The following is a 17119-nucleotide window of genomic DNA, read 5'->3' on the forward strand; positions in this document are numbered from 1 at the left end:
TGACTGTTAACAGCTGAGCTATTGAAAAAAAATCACTATGCTTTAACAAAAAGATGCAAAAGACATTATACTAGACATCAAAACTTTTGTTGAGCCGAGGAATTGCCTGCGCTTCACCGAATTAAATGTGCTTCTGAAATCAATAAGGAGCATGTTCCACTATTTGTTCTCTTCACTTTCTCGATTTTTTTTGTGCCATGCACTAAGCTCTAAGCTCCTCCTCTAACCGCAACTCCCAACTGCTTCGCTGGAAACAACTCAACCGCCTCGTAGGCTGCTTCTTTGGCAATGCACTTGGCAACGAGGTGACAAATAACCTCACCCAAAGCAATAAGTCTAATGCCGTTTGTTTTCAATGCTGTTAAGGTAGCACTATAAAAAGCCGGAGCCATGAAGTTTGGGATCTGGCCTTTGCAGGCCAAGTTGTCTAATTTGGTTAGGAAAATCATTGTTCGCTAGGATTGATCGGAAAATGAACAATTGATCGCGTAAAGATGCTCTGCGTACATTTTGATGGCACAGATGCTATGAAATTCGAAAAAATTAAAGCCGCCAAAGCTATAAAAGGACCTTTGCCTCATCGAATTGAAAAGTTTTGCAGATATAGTCTTCCAACGGATCAAGATTTTTGTTTTCCCCTGAATGCAGTTTTTCGAGTTCAATGAGGATTTTTCTGTTGTCGGATGCTATTCCCACCGATGACAGAATCTTTGTCGCACGGCTCAATTGTCCTTAAGACAGTGTTGTCGCTCGGTAGGCAAGCGCTTCTATCGTGTGGTTGCTTTTAATTTTTGCTTGTTTCATTGTATCCGCTTCGTACCAAAGGGCAGCATACTCACCCGATCTTTATCATTGAAACATCTTCATCATTGAGTTTTCCTACTGCTGTTTTTAACCTCAGTTGGAAACCCGCAAAGGGCACTTGCTAGCTGCGAAAAACTTCTTCGTTATCAACACAAAAATGATTTGAGATGCAGTCCTCTATGATTAACGTTATAATCTCCGACCATGGCATCCAAAATTTCACTGAGATATAGCGAAGCGTTGGAATAATTACTGCAAACAAATTTCAAATGTGTTAACTCGTTTGAATTGTCACTGGTGCCTGGTGAATCAATTACCAGTGTTTAAGATTGAACCAACACGTCTATGCGAACAGATAGATAATACGGTATCTTTTTCACTGTTGAAAAAATGAGTGAATTGTGAATATGCCCAAATTGATTTAGAAAACACCCATTCATCGTAGTTTGAACCCAACTGCAGGTACCTCACCTTGGACCTGGCCAGGATGGAGACTTTGTATATATTATCTTTTTGTTGGGGTAAAAAAGTATAGTTCCAAATGGAATCAGGAAACAAAACAAGTCATCGTTAATTGTCAGTTCACTCATCTGCTGTGTTTAACCAGTTTCAGACGAGTAGTCTGACGAAACGCTCCTTCCTGAACTCCTAGTAGTTTGTTCCTGTGAGTTTATTTTGACGGGAGATATAGAAACTGACATTTTTTCACTTATATTCAGTGAAGATTGAGTAGGGGGGGGGGGGCATATCGATTATATCGTGGGTTGCCTCAAACTGAACCAGATCATCCGAAAGTTCTTTGGATCTATTGTTTTGGCCCCCCCCCCAGCTCAGTGGGCTTATATTTTTACGCCCCAAAAGCACGAGCTTTTGTTTACATAGTAATGTGCTATATAACAATCAAAAATTTGTAAATGGGGGCGTCAAAAACTTAGGAGTACATATCCAACCGGTTTTGATCCGACTTTTTTTATCTTTGAGAAAAAAGCAATTTTTTAAAGTTTCCTATCTTCATCATTTAGAGGACAATGAGGTCAAAAATGAAGAGGAGCGGTATTGTAACATTATTTGCACGCGCATATTACCGCGCCTCCTTGTTTGTTTGTATTGTCAACCTTCTAACAGATCAAACCTAGACTCTATCGTAAAGAGAAAAATTTAACAACTGAGGAACAATGGTTAGGTCTTTAAATCTAATCTCAAATGTGACAAAAGTAAAAAAAAGAAAACTTTCCAAACTAAATTTTAAAAAAGTTTTCAAGTATTTGAGTTAAAAATATAATATATAGCAATGATACATCTAATTTTCAAAGTATCAATAGTTGCAAATAATTATATGCAAAACTTTTTATTAGTGTATTTATAAATAGGACTGATCTAGTTAAGTCGGCAATTGTGGAAGAAATTGTTAGGTAAGACCGTATTGAGTAGGGGGTGTGAGGACTGTGGCAGGGCGGGAAAATTATAAAGTCGACGGGTAGGGCCGGGACCGGGGTGGGGGGGGGGGGGGGATGCTGTATGAGCCAAGTGCCTGAAAGCTCAAGCTGATGGAGAATTTTGATGAATTTTGGGAAAATTAAGTGCACAAACAACACTGCTATTGCTTCAGATATCAATTTCAGTTTTCACTTTTTTGCACTTAACGTTTGTTTATTGCTTTACTTGGTATTAAATTTGGGATATTGTGTTCATTGACACTGCTGACAAATAGTCGCAAATTCTAAATTGTTTCTCGTAAAATTATTAACCGCAGTATGAAACAGCTATTCAAAATATTATTTAACGGACCAGAGTTGAACTAAAGTAAAGAAAATGAGAGACAAAGGGGAGACAAAAAATGGGGTAGATCATGGAAAGCGCCCAAAGTGTAAATTTGTGGTACAAAACAATTCAATTGCACTGAACAGAAATGAGTCCGCTCACTCATCATATGTTTACCAAATTCTACTTCGCTTTCATAAAAATCTAAATCATCATATGAGTTCCAAAATTAGTCTCAGGTTTTTGTGTTCTGTTACGTCAGCCCAGCTTTGGCAAATTGTGGTCGTTGCCAAGGGAGTAGTAGTAAAGTTACAAACTAAGAATGAATGCAGCACCAGTTTTACCCAAATGAGGTTCGCTGTCCACTTGTCTCAAGTTCTGAAACAACACGAACTAAAGTATGTTCAAAAACAAATTACTTAAATCACACATTCAATTGCTGGGTTAGAAGTCACCGAAAAAACGGCTCTCCCGAAGAAGCAACAGGAAACATAGCCGGCAGATTGTAGGAAAATAGCCGCCGTTGCTGCACATTGAGATTGAAACAGGAAAACATGGCCCGCAGATTGCCGGAAAATAGCCGTCGTTTAGGCGCTTGATGTACATCTGGATTGAATCATAAAAAAAAGAACAAACAAATTATTGACCTATTTTTTTTTTGTTTTTTTTTTAGTGTCAAAAATTGTTCTAATTTGGAATGCAGTTTCAGTTAGATTTTAAAACCAATTTAATTCAGCTTCTAAACTGAAAGCTTATAAGCTTAATACCGATGTCAGCTAGAAAACACTCGAATGAACTTTGATAACCTAATTCTCAATGACCGGGCTTTATCGATTTACCCCTCTTTTGATTTTGCTTTTTGACTTTGACCGTATTCACTAAATTCAGTAATTCAATGCGTGAAAGAATTTAAATTCATTCAGTTGAAACAGTGAGTGAAGTAAGTCAGAAGTCAAACGTGAAAATCGTGACTTATGTAAAACGTGATCAAAAGGCAAAGCGAATTTTAAAAAGGAGCGCAAAATAATAGCCGTTGAGAGGCTGACGGCGGGCTATTAATGATATTTAGTGAACGACAAAAGCACCCGGGTTGACACAAAGTTTTAAACATACCCGGCAAATTGCCGGAAAACAGCCGCTGTGGATTCTAATAAGCATGATTGGGATTGAAAGAACAGAAGAAATCGAAAAGCATAGCTGGCAGATTGCCAGAAAATAGACGCAATGGATTCGTATATCGGCAGTCTAAAAAAACAGTAAAAAAGACAGACCAAAAAAATTCGTCTTTTCATTGAAGGCTGATCTGTTATAATTTGATTAAAAACCTGTAAAAGTTATTGCTGCCTCTATTAGCTGATCTTAAATAACCTTCATTTAGAGTGACACACACCCATTTGACTTTTTCTCTTTGAATTAAAGTACATAAAAGTCAAATTCAAAGTGAGGAAGTCATTTTTGAGAGTGAGGTAAGTCAAGTGCGACCAAAAATTTAATCACGCGCATGAACAAAAAACTCGCTCCACTAAGAGCGAAAAATGACGTCACACATGCAATTCAGTTGAAATTGCATGAACGAATGAACAAAAAGTGGCTGTGACGTCATATGGTCGTAACAAAAATCTTGACGACGAAATAAAAAACATAGCAGGACAAGTCCTGACGTACAATTCAAAGAATTTTCATTGACTAAACAGAAAACTAGACCTAGAACGGACTATGAATGGATTGGAAAAACCATTTAGAAAAAAATCCGATCCAAAAATCGAAAAAACAGTAAAAATAAAAGTGAAATTGCCGCATGTGAACAAAAAACCACTACCGATAGAGCGAATTTTTGTTCAAACACCGTATTCTCACTCTACTTTAAAATTAGAGCGAAAAAATTTCACGCCGCAAAACCACTCGCTTTTTCGCTCCATTTCCTGTTTCGGCGTGACCAAAATCACTACTCCAATTTGACTTCAAAAATCATGAAAATGTGTGAACAGATCTTAAAAAAAAAGACAGCGCCCCAATACAATTCAAATTCTTTGAATTGTAAAAAACCAAGAGAAGGCCAATAATAGCCCCAGCTATCGCTGTGCGGCTATTAAAAAAGACCAACAGGACTAATATAATTGCTACAAACTTCGTTCGAGAGCAATTAAAAAGAAGTGTTTTCGTGACAAATTTCTTTTTCTTGTGAGACTTGGATGGAGTTTGTCAACTTAACATTGGAGTATCTGGTAAGTTAATGCTGCTTATTATCTGAATTTCACAAGACCGAAATTTGATCCTGTGTAAAATTTTTCTCCGAAATTTGATCGGAAGATGGAGTAATATTGCGTCAAAAATTAGAATTTTTACTTCGTAAAACTAGGGATTTTTACTTCGTTCAGTATAATTGTTAAATTTCGCTTGAGAGCAATTAATCCGAAAACCAATTCTTAAAAAAGCTGGTAGGGGGGATAAAACCAGTATTTAGGAATCGGATTATCCAACTTTAGATCGGTGATATTTACTTTTTATTGCTCGCAGTATTCGGAGGATGGTTAGTGTGCTCATTGTCCTCCGAAATGGGGGCGGTACTCCTGCTCGACTGTTGTGTTGATGATGATGATGTTGCAGACTGATCAGTTGGTGCAGTTACTGCAGAAGATGGCGAGGTTGTTCCCCTACTGCCAGACACACTAGTCGAGGTCGACAACATATTCGTTGAACCGGATGCCTCAATTGTTCCATCACCCACCGTATTTTCCCTTGTAGATCCCGCAGCTGGTGGAGCTTTGCTCCTTTCGGGAGCTTTCTCTCTTGGAGAGCGACCCCCTGCAGGCTTACTGGCAGCTCCACCTCCAAAAAACTTCTGGAACGTCTTGGCGAGCCTTGCAGACGCAGACTGCGACCTCTTGGCGGTCCTGGATGCTACTGGGTCCTGGACTAGGGTTCTCGAGGGTCTTCTGCCTTGATTGGGACCTTCGACTGCTGCTGTGTCTTCGTTGTCAATGTGAATGTTGTATGTTTGCCCAGAGGAGGTATGAACACCCCCAGCAGTAATATTGCAGGGACTTTCCGAAGATTCTTCAGGAGATGCGGTTACGCTGGCACTCAGCGCCTGCAGTTCTTGATCCAGAGCCTTAAAATATATGTCAGTTGCAAACTGAGACATACTGCAATTAACGCGCAGACAAGTTTCAAGAGGTCAACTTTTCAAAGCGACAACTTCCACAGACTGATATTTCAAACTGAACTATTGGGGGCGGGAGGGGGGGGGGGGGCTCTAAGCATTGTTTACAGTTCCTTGCACGTTACAAGACTTTTGAGAAAGATAAGCGGTTGCTCCATTTCTTCTCAAAATAAGAAAATTTTTCAAAATTTAGATTTAAAATGGCTCTGAAAATGTTTGCTCTTCAAAATTAGTCCACGCGTGGCTAAGAAAAATCATGGCTTATAGTTGAGCAAATAAAACAGTTTAGGTAAACTGAAGAAAATTATGGTAAAAGGATGATAAAATGATGCAGATTCAGATTGGTACAATATAAATGAACTCAAACAAACTCATAAGACGGCAGTTTCACTCGTCAAAAAGGTTTCTGAATAACATATAATCAGCTCAGAAGCGGACAAAGCTTTGTTAAATTGAGATTATCAACATTAGGCTTTAATTATCATTCACACATAAGCTTAATGGTCAGATTCCTACAATCCAATTAGCCGCAATAGGGTTGCATAAAGAATGGATGACACCTTTTCCGGGAAAATTGGGTAACATTTTCCAATCGTAAACTCGAGAATATTTCAGAAACAAATGCTAAAGCAGAACCGAATGAAAGACTTAGGATTAATTGCTCACAAATATAACCGGCTCTCAAACAACTGGCCAGCAATTGTCTTCAGTAGCAGCTAGCTTGGGTTTAGGGAAGCTCGCATAAGATTATGAGAGAGGGGGTTATGGTGGGATGATCGGAGCGGGGGTGTAAGGGAGGTGGTCGAGTGTGGCTGTTTAGGGGTTGAATCATCTCCGGCATCCAAACGGTCAGCCAAAAAAATCGCATAAAAAGACAAAATAATTAATACAAATTTGGTATGCGAGCAAGCAAAAACAGCCAATAGATAATTGCTACGAAATCGAGATTAACTAATTATATCGAAAACTCGTGCACGACTTATAGTTTTCGATATAAATAAATAGCTAACAAATAAACGAAAAACACCTGAGTAGATATCAAAAATAGAAGAGGGGCATTACTTTCAGTAACGGGGCTTCAAAAGATTTTAGTAGTCTTATATAGGTCACTGAGATAAAATTTAAAGTGAAAATGGGAATAGTTTTGGCCAGCTTTTTAGTTGTGAAGGGGAGCAAATTAGATCACGCAGAAAGAAGACGAGAGTCTTCAAAGTCATTGGATAAGTCGAAATGGACAAGCAAAAGTATAAACGTTTAAATAAAACCTAGCAGATTGTCGTAGAATTTGAGCACAACCCAGAGTTGATTGTTGTAAAACAACGGTAAAAAACTTTTCAAGAGCTTATTTGGATGAGTTACCGGTGAAATCTATAAACATAAACGCCGAATTGGTCTCTAAAGACCGGTGAGCGGTTGGCTTCGGTAGTAGCATAGCAAAAAAAAGCATAGCAGCCAGCTGGGGCTTAAAGATGCTAGCATTGCGGCTGGCGGAAGAGCGGGTGGAGGGAACATGCATTGGCTTGAGGGTCGAGTTGGACAAGAGAGGGGCCCAGATCGGGGTGGTGACGGGGGGGGGGGGGGGGGGGGTCAAACATTAACACTGGGGGGTCAAGATTAAGAACCGCCCTTCACACCAATTCAGTTCAGATTGCGGCGTGAACGAATGAACAAAAAGCAATTTGAAGTGATTGCAACGTCATATGGTAGTGACAAAAATCTTGACGAAATAAAAATACCAAGAGAAGGCCAATGATAGACTAAGCTAACGCTTTACGGCTATTAAAAGAAACAGAATAAAAAAAACATATTTGATAGATGGTGCGATGTTTTATGATGTATAATTCAACACTCTTTTGACCTCGTCTCTTTGAATTAAAGTAAGAAGTCATTTCAGAGTGAGGGGAATCATTTTTGAGAGCGGCTTAAGTCACGTGTGACCAAGAACAAACATAACCAGCAGATTGCCGGATAACCCCAAATAGCCGTCGTTGACGCGCGAATGTTTGGCCGTTTTTTCGGTGTCAAAAAAGGTGTAGTGTCAGTTAGATTCTTAAACTATACTTAATTCAGCTTCTAAATTGAAAGCTATTAGGCTTAATAACGTCAGCTAGCAATCGCTCTAATGAACTTTGATAATCTAATGCACTCCGACTAATTGACTCCGACAAAAATGAACTTTAACCTAATGCACTCCGACTTATTGACTCCGACAAAAAAGACAGCGCCCCAATAATAGCCAATCAGAGGCTGACGGCGGCTATTAAAAATGAAGTTTTTTTTCCGAAAACAAAAATGAAAAAATCAAACTGTTTAGTTCACGTCACATTCGGAGATTTCAGATCATAACTGCTTTCATTTTACAGTAGATTTGTCAGATTGGTTTAGAGTATCTTCAAATGAACTTAATATTGTAATAAGTTATTCAGAAAGCAAATCAATTATCTGAGTTACAAGAATTCATCACGCAGTTACGTTAAGAATTCATTGAGATCACACACCTAAACCTAATGCGTTGCAATAACGGTAATGACCATTAACGACTGGGAATTATCAGTTCATCCCATTTGTTTCAATAACGCGGTTGGTTAATAATCATAGACGAAAATCGAATATCACGCAAAAAAAGACTAACAACGGGGCCTAACCCAATTAAATCGCTAGTCCTACCTTCTACCAATTGCGAATGAGAGCAATTGAATATATGAACTTATAAGTTACCTTTTTCGGATCACTTCCGTTTTCACCCGTAAACTTACATACTATATAACCACATAAAGCTCTACTATGTAGTGGGACGTGTTCTATTACGGGGGGGGGGGGGGGGGGGGTATAAAGTATTGCGAGAGGGGGGGTATAAAGTATTGCGAGAGGGGGGGGGGGGGGGGTATAAAGTATTGCGAGAGAAATAACAGTACTTTGAAAAGATGGATAGAGGAGGTTTCTAAGCAATAAAGTTTCTTTTACTGTTTTTAATGCAACACATATTGCGGCTATAAAGTTAAAGCAAAAAGGCATTTAACATAATATCCCCCAAATCAATATTATTATGATTATTTATATGGAGGAAGAACGCAAACAGAAACTATAAAGATGAATACAATTTTGAACTAATAGAAGCTTCAAGCAGATAATTTACCGGGAAACTCGGCAATCTGAACATAATCTAAACACAACATCAACACGTCAATACATCAACGGGCAACGGATCTAAAAAATCCCTGTCTATATGAGGAACAATAACATTTTAGTCTATATTTGGTACTGTTACAGGAAACGTCTATAATCTCTGAGAAGGAAATCTTGATCCATCCGCGATCGTATCTAGTCCAAAAATTGATGACCAGTTATCAATTGCAGACGTTATAAGCTCCCACCACCCCTTTCACTAAATTTATATGAGTAGCTCAAATAGCAGGCTAATAAAGAGTTAGATTTACCATAACAAATTGTTTATCAATGAGGCAGAATTAAGAATTAAACTCTCTCACAAAGTGATTAAATTAAGCCGATTATCATCTACAATAAGACATGGAATTTTGTCCGACTACAGCCTTATAGAACATTTTCAAGTACGTTAAAACAATCAACCTAAAGTGTCCCGCAGAATGTGACAACTATACCAGGCGTAGCAAAATTTCAAGCAAATTATAAAAGCACTCCACTGAGAAACTAAACTATCCTGTCCTAACTGACATCATAGCACCGCAATTCAGAAATATCTTTTTGAAATCACTAGTAGATATAACAAGTCAACTAACACCGAAACCATTGCTCTAAATCTCATTTTGTTTTCTTGCAACATACTCGTCGCATGACGTGAAATGTCCAATTGAGTGACATTATAACGAATAGTACCGCCATCTCATATCGCAAATGTTCAAAAACATCAAATCCCAAAATTAAAGCAAAATAATTTTTTACTGAATTTAGAATAAAAATTATTACAAAAAGCTGCAATTATGGGTTGGTTGCACATAATTTTTTGCAGCCCAGCCAACTCCCCCTCCCCCCTCATTTTCAACATAAGAAAACTGCCACCGAAAATAGCTTTTTACAGTAGCTACTTACGCTGCGAACAATCAATAACCGTGTAGAAAATCTTTGATTCTATTGCCAGGAACCAAACGATACCTACTTGAAAATTTAAATGTCTCTATTCTGCAAAACTACCCGTAAACTAACAAAAAATTCTCCTATGGCCATTGTCTCTCTTGATCAGTCAATCCGATTGGTGCGACATAATAGACCAAGGCATAAAATGTTTCAGGTGGGATTATAATTTGAACAATTTATAAATTTAATACTTGCGTCTGAAAAAACAACCGACTACGAAACGAAATCATAGCTTTGGCAAAGACTTGCATCTTTAAGACGCTAAAAATTGAGTTAAATTAGTACAAAATCCTATCCCAAAAGAAGCAAAAATGCCAATTGACGGCGAAAATTGTTAGACCAGCAGCTGGCAAACAATTTACTACAGTCGTATTTTAGAGCAACTCCTTTTCTAGTTTTACACAATTTGGATAAATTAAGCTCTAACTTATTCTACGAATCTAAGGTTAAGTTTACACTAACTCATTGTACGACAGAACTTGATTCTACCTTGCGAGATTTTGAGGAACTGCCAGTGACGTCACCGGAAGTAGTATCCTCGTCTCTGAGTCTGTGGCCACTATCACCCTCAATCCCACTGGTTGAGGAGCAGGAGGCATTCGGACTGCTGTGTGGAATTGTGGAGGTGGTTAGAAATGACGAGGATGAGTAGACAGTCGTGGACTCCCCCTCCTGCCCATATACCCCAGGTGAGCGGGGGGAGGGTGTCTCAGACGCCGCTGTCACATTGGACGATGAGTGGTGTCGCGGATGGTGTGGTTGTTGGTGATCTGGTTGTAACCTGCGGTGGTGATGGTTCAAGTGTTCAGGTGATGAGGCTTTCAGGTGGTGGAGAGACGCTGGAAGCAGGGACTGGAAGAACTTGCTCCTTGATTGGTTGATCTTACGTCTCGGCATCTCGGGTGACGTCATGGAACTGGTCGAGGAGTAGCCTGCAATACAACCATCACGTTGACCTTCAAATAGTCGTAGTTGACCCTTCTGACCCAAGTAAGAAAAAAAAGTTCCACTTAAATTACAGTCCCGGAACAATAAAATGTAATGTAATATGTTTACAAAAACCCTGAAGTGCTGAATAGAGAGTAAAGTGAACAAAGATTAATGGAGCGAGGAGTCTGGCGCTACCTGGGGTGAGGGATTCACTGCTGAGAATGGGCGAGTAGTCTATGGAAGACGGCAAGAGGTTCTCTGATCTAGCGGAGGTCGTCCTCCTTGGGGGTCGAGCACCGCCACTACCACCCCCAGCATCGTCAGGAGCAACACCAGTCGACAGAGCAGGTGCAGTTGCATGTTGAGGAGTGGGGACTTTAGAGGAAGAGAGGAACGGAATAGTAGCGGGAAGAGTCCGCGTTTGTTTCTGGCTCGTCAGAGTAGCTGGCTCGTAAACTGTGGCCTGTGTGGCTTTCACGCACTCTTGTGTAGCACCCTGTGGCGTTAGCGATTGCTTGGCTGCCCTCAACCCAAATTTCTTACCACTGCCACTTGCAGATGTTTTGGCAGCGTGGTCACTCCTTAGCTTCTCCAGTCCCTTATCCACAGTTAGCATTATGCTCTTCCTTAAACATCCTCGAACTTTTAGAAGGATGAAATATACAGCCAAATTTAAGACATGCACAAGATGATCTTAGTGAGATATATAAGAATAGAATCTATACTTGTTCAACTAACAGAGTCACGAAGCCTTTAGGAAAAAGCTTGTTGTTTAAGCGATAATGGTTCGAACCCAGTGATGGTGTATTTTCACAGAGTTCGTTTATTTTTATCTTGTGCCATTTTTACCCTGGTCCTTTTTAACACTGGAACCACCTGGAAACTATATTAATAGTATTATTAGAAACCAACCTGTAAGGAGGTGGGCTCGTTAATTTGGCATACGAATTGAGATCTTTACTTTCAGCTGTTGCTTCTGGTTTCGAGCCAGTTGTGGTTGTCTTTTCACTATCAGAAGCAACCACATTGCTGCTTCTGTGGACCTTCATACTCGACGTCTCCACTTTCAAAGGTTGTTGTTGTTGTTGCAACTGAGGTTTGCTAGATGACTTTGCAGATTTTTCCTGCCTAGTCAACTCGTCAATGCGTCCCCTCTGATAGGGAGACAGCTGCTGGATCTCTGCCACAATCTCGGGGTTGAATGGCTGGTACTTGAGACGAGAAAGAAGATCGGCCTCGTAGTCAGTAGGGGTGAGATATTGCTGAATGTGTTGCTGAGTTTGTTCACTGTCTCCTTCCGATGGCATCGACTCCAGCATTTCGGAGTTGGGCCGTGGTTTGAACTGGCTATATACTGAACACAACACAACAAGTCAAGCGTAACCACATAAAACTTCAAGCAAGGCTCGCAAAGAGGCTCGCATAGCCTCATAGTGACCGGGGTTGGGGGTTAAAGGTATTCGTTCAAGCACTGAAGAGCTAGATCCAAACAACAGTAATAGGATAGATTCTCAATCAATTAATTGGCTTTGGCTAATTCAAGCTAAGAAATATAACTATTTTAATCTTATTCGTTGCAATAAATTTAACATAGCCGTCAGCTTGCCGAAATAGCTGCGAAAAAATAGACTTGCGTGCCGTATAATAGAGATAGAAACAGATCTAAATTGAAAAAAATTGACGCCACTCAAAAAGCTAGGCTAAAAACATTCAGCGATAAATCAATTAAGCTGGTTAAAATTCATTCCGCAGAAGCCTTTTATTAGGGACCTTTACAGTAAATATGAGTTCCTTTGACCTTATAATTGATTCAAATTAAACTTAAGTTTTAAAGTTCAAAAGTCATTTCATTGATTGAAGTATGTCACGTAAGATCAAAATCGAATCATGCAAATGATCGTAAAACCTTTGCTAGAGAGGGAAGGAGAAATGAAGTCACTTGCGGTTGGCTCTCTCAGCAGCTAGCCTCGGTTTAGTGAGGCTAGCTTTAGTTTAATTGAAGGGGCGTGAGGTGATGGTAATAGATGATGACATCACGCCACATATCAGCAGCTGAAGTTCGGCATCAACAAAAGAGTTAAGGAAAGAGAGATAGTCTGCGAGAGATTAAAACGTAAACGAGAAAGTGAAGGAAAAAGATCCCAACCAACAGAGAGAGAGAGAGAGAGAGAGAGAGAGAGAGCTAGGAATATTTTCCATGATGAGACTAGGCTCTGCAACTTAGTTTTCTAGCCTTGTTAGAAATTAAATCTTATATAAAGCAGTACAAAAGTGAAAAATTCCACATTTAGCAGTGAAAAACGTTCAAAAGCATTTTTGCCTGTGGAGTGCAGTCATGTAACTCATCGTAAAGAATTAAGTTTTGTTAGCCAGTATTGATTGTTAAACTCAGAAAAAAATATTCAAAAATTTTAAAAACTAATGAAAATTTTAACAGTATCTTGCTAAAATTCGTGATATTAAAAACTACAGAACCATTTCATTGTCTCAACAGACTAATTCGGAAACCCTCTGTCAACCCTAAAACAGTTTGACTGGCTCATAAAGATCCATAAAATTGGACCAATAATTTTTCAAAAATTTGAAAAAAATTTAAACGTTATCAAAAATTGCTAAAACACGAGTCATTAAAATACTGCCAACCATTCAATTATTTCTAGAAACTATTCAGCAGCTTGTTATGAAATCTCTGAGAAGATCCCTGCCTGGCCCCCTGGGGCCAAAAAAATTTAAAACTTGAAAAAATTGCAAATAAATTTTAATATTGCTCAAATTTGAGAAATAAAAATTTTGAAAATTTCGGCTCTTGAGGCTGAAGAAACATAAAAAATGACAAAACTTCATAAAATGTGAAAAAATGCAGGTTTTTTAAAAAAAATTTGTGATTTTAAAAGCTTGAAAAGTATTCCACGGCCAATGAAAATTTTTTCATTAGCTTATTATCAAACCCCTAAGGAGGTTTTCTGGCCGGTGAGGCTGAAAAAATCTGAATAATGACAAATGTCAAATTTTTTAAAAAATGCAAGTTTTGTAAAAAAAAGAAAGCTAAAATTCGTGATGTTACATCAAGAAACTATACAGTTACCTATTAACAAAAATTAGAGGAGGTTCCTTGGCTCTTGTGACTGGAGAAATCTGAAAAAAGACAAAAATTTTTGAAAAAAATTGTGAAAATTAGTATAAATTTGAGTGTTTTTGTCTGAATTACCAAATCATATAGCTCTTAAAAAGGTCAAAAAGATACTTATGTCTTGCAAAAAACCTTTATCAACTTTAACGAGCCTCAATTTTAGGCTGGTTCAACAAAAAATGCAAAAAATGACGAAAAGTTGCAACGTTTTGTGCTTAAAAACACCTAAAAATGAACTTTTAACTACGGCCTTCCCAGTAGCTTCAACACAACAAGCACTTGAAAGACTACTAAACGCGGCTAAGGCATCTGATGAAACTCTATACTTGCTGGGTGCTACCTGTTTAACCCGTTTTTAAGGACGAAAAGTCAGATGGGTCAGACGAAAACTCCGTCAAGCAAAAAATCGGATAAAAAAGACCAACAGGACTAATATAAACTCTACAAACTTTGTTTGAGAGCAGTTAAAAATAACTAAATGGAAGAAAACCAAAGTCAAAAGGCCGCATGTGAACATGAAAACCACTAGCGAAGGGAAATTTGGTTCGAACAAACAACTAGGCCTAGAATGACTGTGAAGTAGTCATTCAGAAAATTTGACTTGAACAAATGTAAAACGAAAAAAGAGCGTCAGACGACGAAACAAAAAAACATAGCAGGACAAGTCCTGACGTACAATTCAAAAAATTTTCATTGACAGAAGAGAAAACTAGACCTAGAACGGACTATGAATGGATTGGGAAAACCATTTAGAAAAAAATCCAATCCAAAAAATCGAAAAACAGTAAAAATCAAGTGAAATTGCCATATGTGAACAAAAAACCACTAGAAAAAAGCGAATTTTTGTTCAAACACCGTTTTGTTACTCTAGTTCAAAACAAGAGTGAACAAATTTCAAGCCGCTAAACCACTCGCTTTTTCGCTACACTTCCTGTTTCGGTGTGACCAAAATCACCACTCCATTTTGACTTCCAAAATCATGAAAAAGTGTGGACAGATCTTAAAAAAACATAGCTGGAAAAATTCCGGAAACAACGCGAAGTGGAAACTCACTCAAACGCCATCCAACTACTCATCAGACAAAACGTGCCTCCACTAAATTATGATTATCTTGAAAAAAATATATAACAAATTTTGTCATAAATTGAGATCCCGAAATAACTATGTCTGCCAAAATTACTTCATCAAAACAACTCATACTTACTCAAACCACTTATGAGAATTTTTTAAAATACTTGAATCCAAATCTCGAAAAAATAAGCTCTTACAACAAGTTGGACTAAAAAACTGGAAAAAGTTGATAAATTTTTTAATATTACAAAAACACAAATCGAAAGAGCAATTCCTATAAACCAAAAGGGTACCCAGATGCTCGCAAAACAATAGGCAAGTCAAAAAAGGCTAAGAAACTTGTCTAAAAAACAGAAAAAACGAAAAATAGCAAAAAAACAAGCGTTTCAATTTTCGCCATTTTTTGTCATATTTCTCAGCAAAAAATACTTCATATCCACAAAATTAGCCCAAAAATCAGCAAAATAAATGAAAAACTTCCCAAATACAAAACATAGTTGGCAGATTGCCAGAAAATAGCCGCAATAGATTCGTAGATCGGCAGTCTAAAAAACAGTAAAAGACAGACCACAAAAATTCGTCTTTTCATTGAAGGCTGATCTGTTATATTTTGATTAAAAATCTGTATAAGTTATTGCTGCCTCTTTTAGCTGACCTCAAATAACCTTCATTTAGAGTGACACACACCCATTTGACCTTATCTCTTTGAATTGAAGTAAATAAAAGTCAATTTCGAAGTGAGGAAGTCATTTTTGAGAGTGAGGTAAGTCAAGTGTGACCAAAAATTTAATCACGCGCATGAACAAAAAAACTCGCTCCACTAAGAGCGAAAAATGACGTCACACATGCAATTCAGTTGAAATTGCATGAACGAATGAACAAAAAGTCGCTGTGACGTCATATGGTCAGAACAAAAATCATGACGACGAAATAAAAAAACATAGCAGGACAAGTCCTGACGTACAATTCAAAGAATTTTCATTGACTTAACGAACAACTAGACCTAGAACAGACAATGAGTGAATTGGGAAAACCATTTCTGGAAAAAATCAGAAAAAAAACAGAAAATCAATGTCAAAATGCTGCTAGTGAGAACAAAAAACCACTAGTGCGATATGTAATTTTGATTCTAACAAAAAACTAGGTCCAGAATGAGCTGTAAATGGATTGGGAAAACTATTTAGAAAAAAATCCGATTCAAAAAATCGAAAAAACAGTAAAAATAAGAGTGAAATTGCCGCATGCGAAAAAACTACAACCGAGAAACCGAATTTTTGTTCAAACACCGTTTTCTCACTCTACTTTAAAATTAGAGCGAAAAAAATTCACGCCGCAAAACCACTCGCTTTTTCGTTCCATTTCCTGTTTCGGCGTGACCAAAATCACCACTCCAATTTGACTTCAAAAATCATGAAAATGTGTGAACAGATCTTAAAAAAAAGACTGCGCCCCAATACAATTCAAATTCTTTGAATTGTAAAAAACCAAGAGAAGGCCAATAATAGCCCAAGCTACCGCTGTGCGGCTATTAATAAGACAAAATTCGTATGAATTTCCAGAAACCTTCAAACAACTACCAAAACCAGCCTAAAATTAAAACATAGCTGGCAGATTGCCAGAAAATAGCCGCAATTGATTCGTAGATCGGCAGTTTAAAAAAAAACAGTAAAAAAGACAGACCAAAAAAATTCGTCTTTTCATTGAAGGCTGATTTGTTATATTTTGATTAAATATGTATAAGTTATTGCTGCCTCTATTAGCTGATCTGAAATAACCTTCATTTAGAGTGACACACACCCATTTGACCTTATCTCTTTGAATTAAAGTAAATAAAAGTCAATTTCAAATTGAGGAAGTCATTTTTGAGAGTGAGGTAAGTCAAGTGTGACCAAAAATTTAATCTCGCGCATGAACAAAAAAACTCGCTCCACTAAGAGCGAAAAATGACGTCACACATGCAATTCAGTTGAAATTGCATGAACGAATGAACAAAAAGTGGCTGTGACGTCATTTGGTCGTAACAAAAATCATGACGACGAAATAAAAAAAACCAAGAGAAGGCCAATAATAGCCCCAGCTATCGCTGTGCGGCTATTAAACAAAATCATAACCAAACCTCAACCAACAAAAACTGCCTTAAAATGCCG

The 17119-nt window shown here is 38.0% G+C and overlaps 1 protein-coding gene across 5 annotated transcripts in view; it reads right to left on the reverse strand.

The window, feature by feature from the left end:
- Positions 1-2030: 2030 nt before the first annotated feature.
- The window catches only part of LOC142353511 (uncharacterized), an 82379-nt gene continuing 67290 nt past the window's right edge, over positions 2031-17119 (reverse strand). For 4 of the 5 annotated variants that reach the window (XM_075405765.1, XM_075405767.1, XM_075405764.1 and 1 more), the window contains 6 exons: positions 11684-12125; positions 10967-11397; positions 10331-10773; positions 8865-8891; positions 5067-5677; positions 2031-2943 (listed from right to left, as the gene is read on the reverse strand). In XM_075405765.1, the coding sequence (XP_075261880.1) occupies positions 2937-2943; positions 5067-5677; positions 8865-8891; positions 10331-10773; positions 10967-11397; positions 11684-12125 (1961 nt within the window). In that variant the 3' untranslated portion in view covers positions 2031-2936. The remainder of the gene's footprint in view (positions 2944-5066; positions 5678-8864; positions 8892-10330; positions 10774-10966; positions 11398-11683; positions 12126-17119) is intronic. The other variant, XM_075405766.1, reaches the window with a different exon arrangement.

The sequence above is a fragment of the Convolutriloba macropyga genome, chromosome 14 (assembly GCF_964194025.1).
Source record: "Convolutriloba macropyga chromosome 14, txConMacr16.3, whole genome shotgun sequence".
In the NCBI taxonomy this organism is placed as follows: Eukaryota; Metazoa; Xenacoelomorpha; order Acoela; family Convolutidae; genus Convolutriloba; species Convolutriloba macropyga.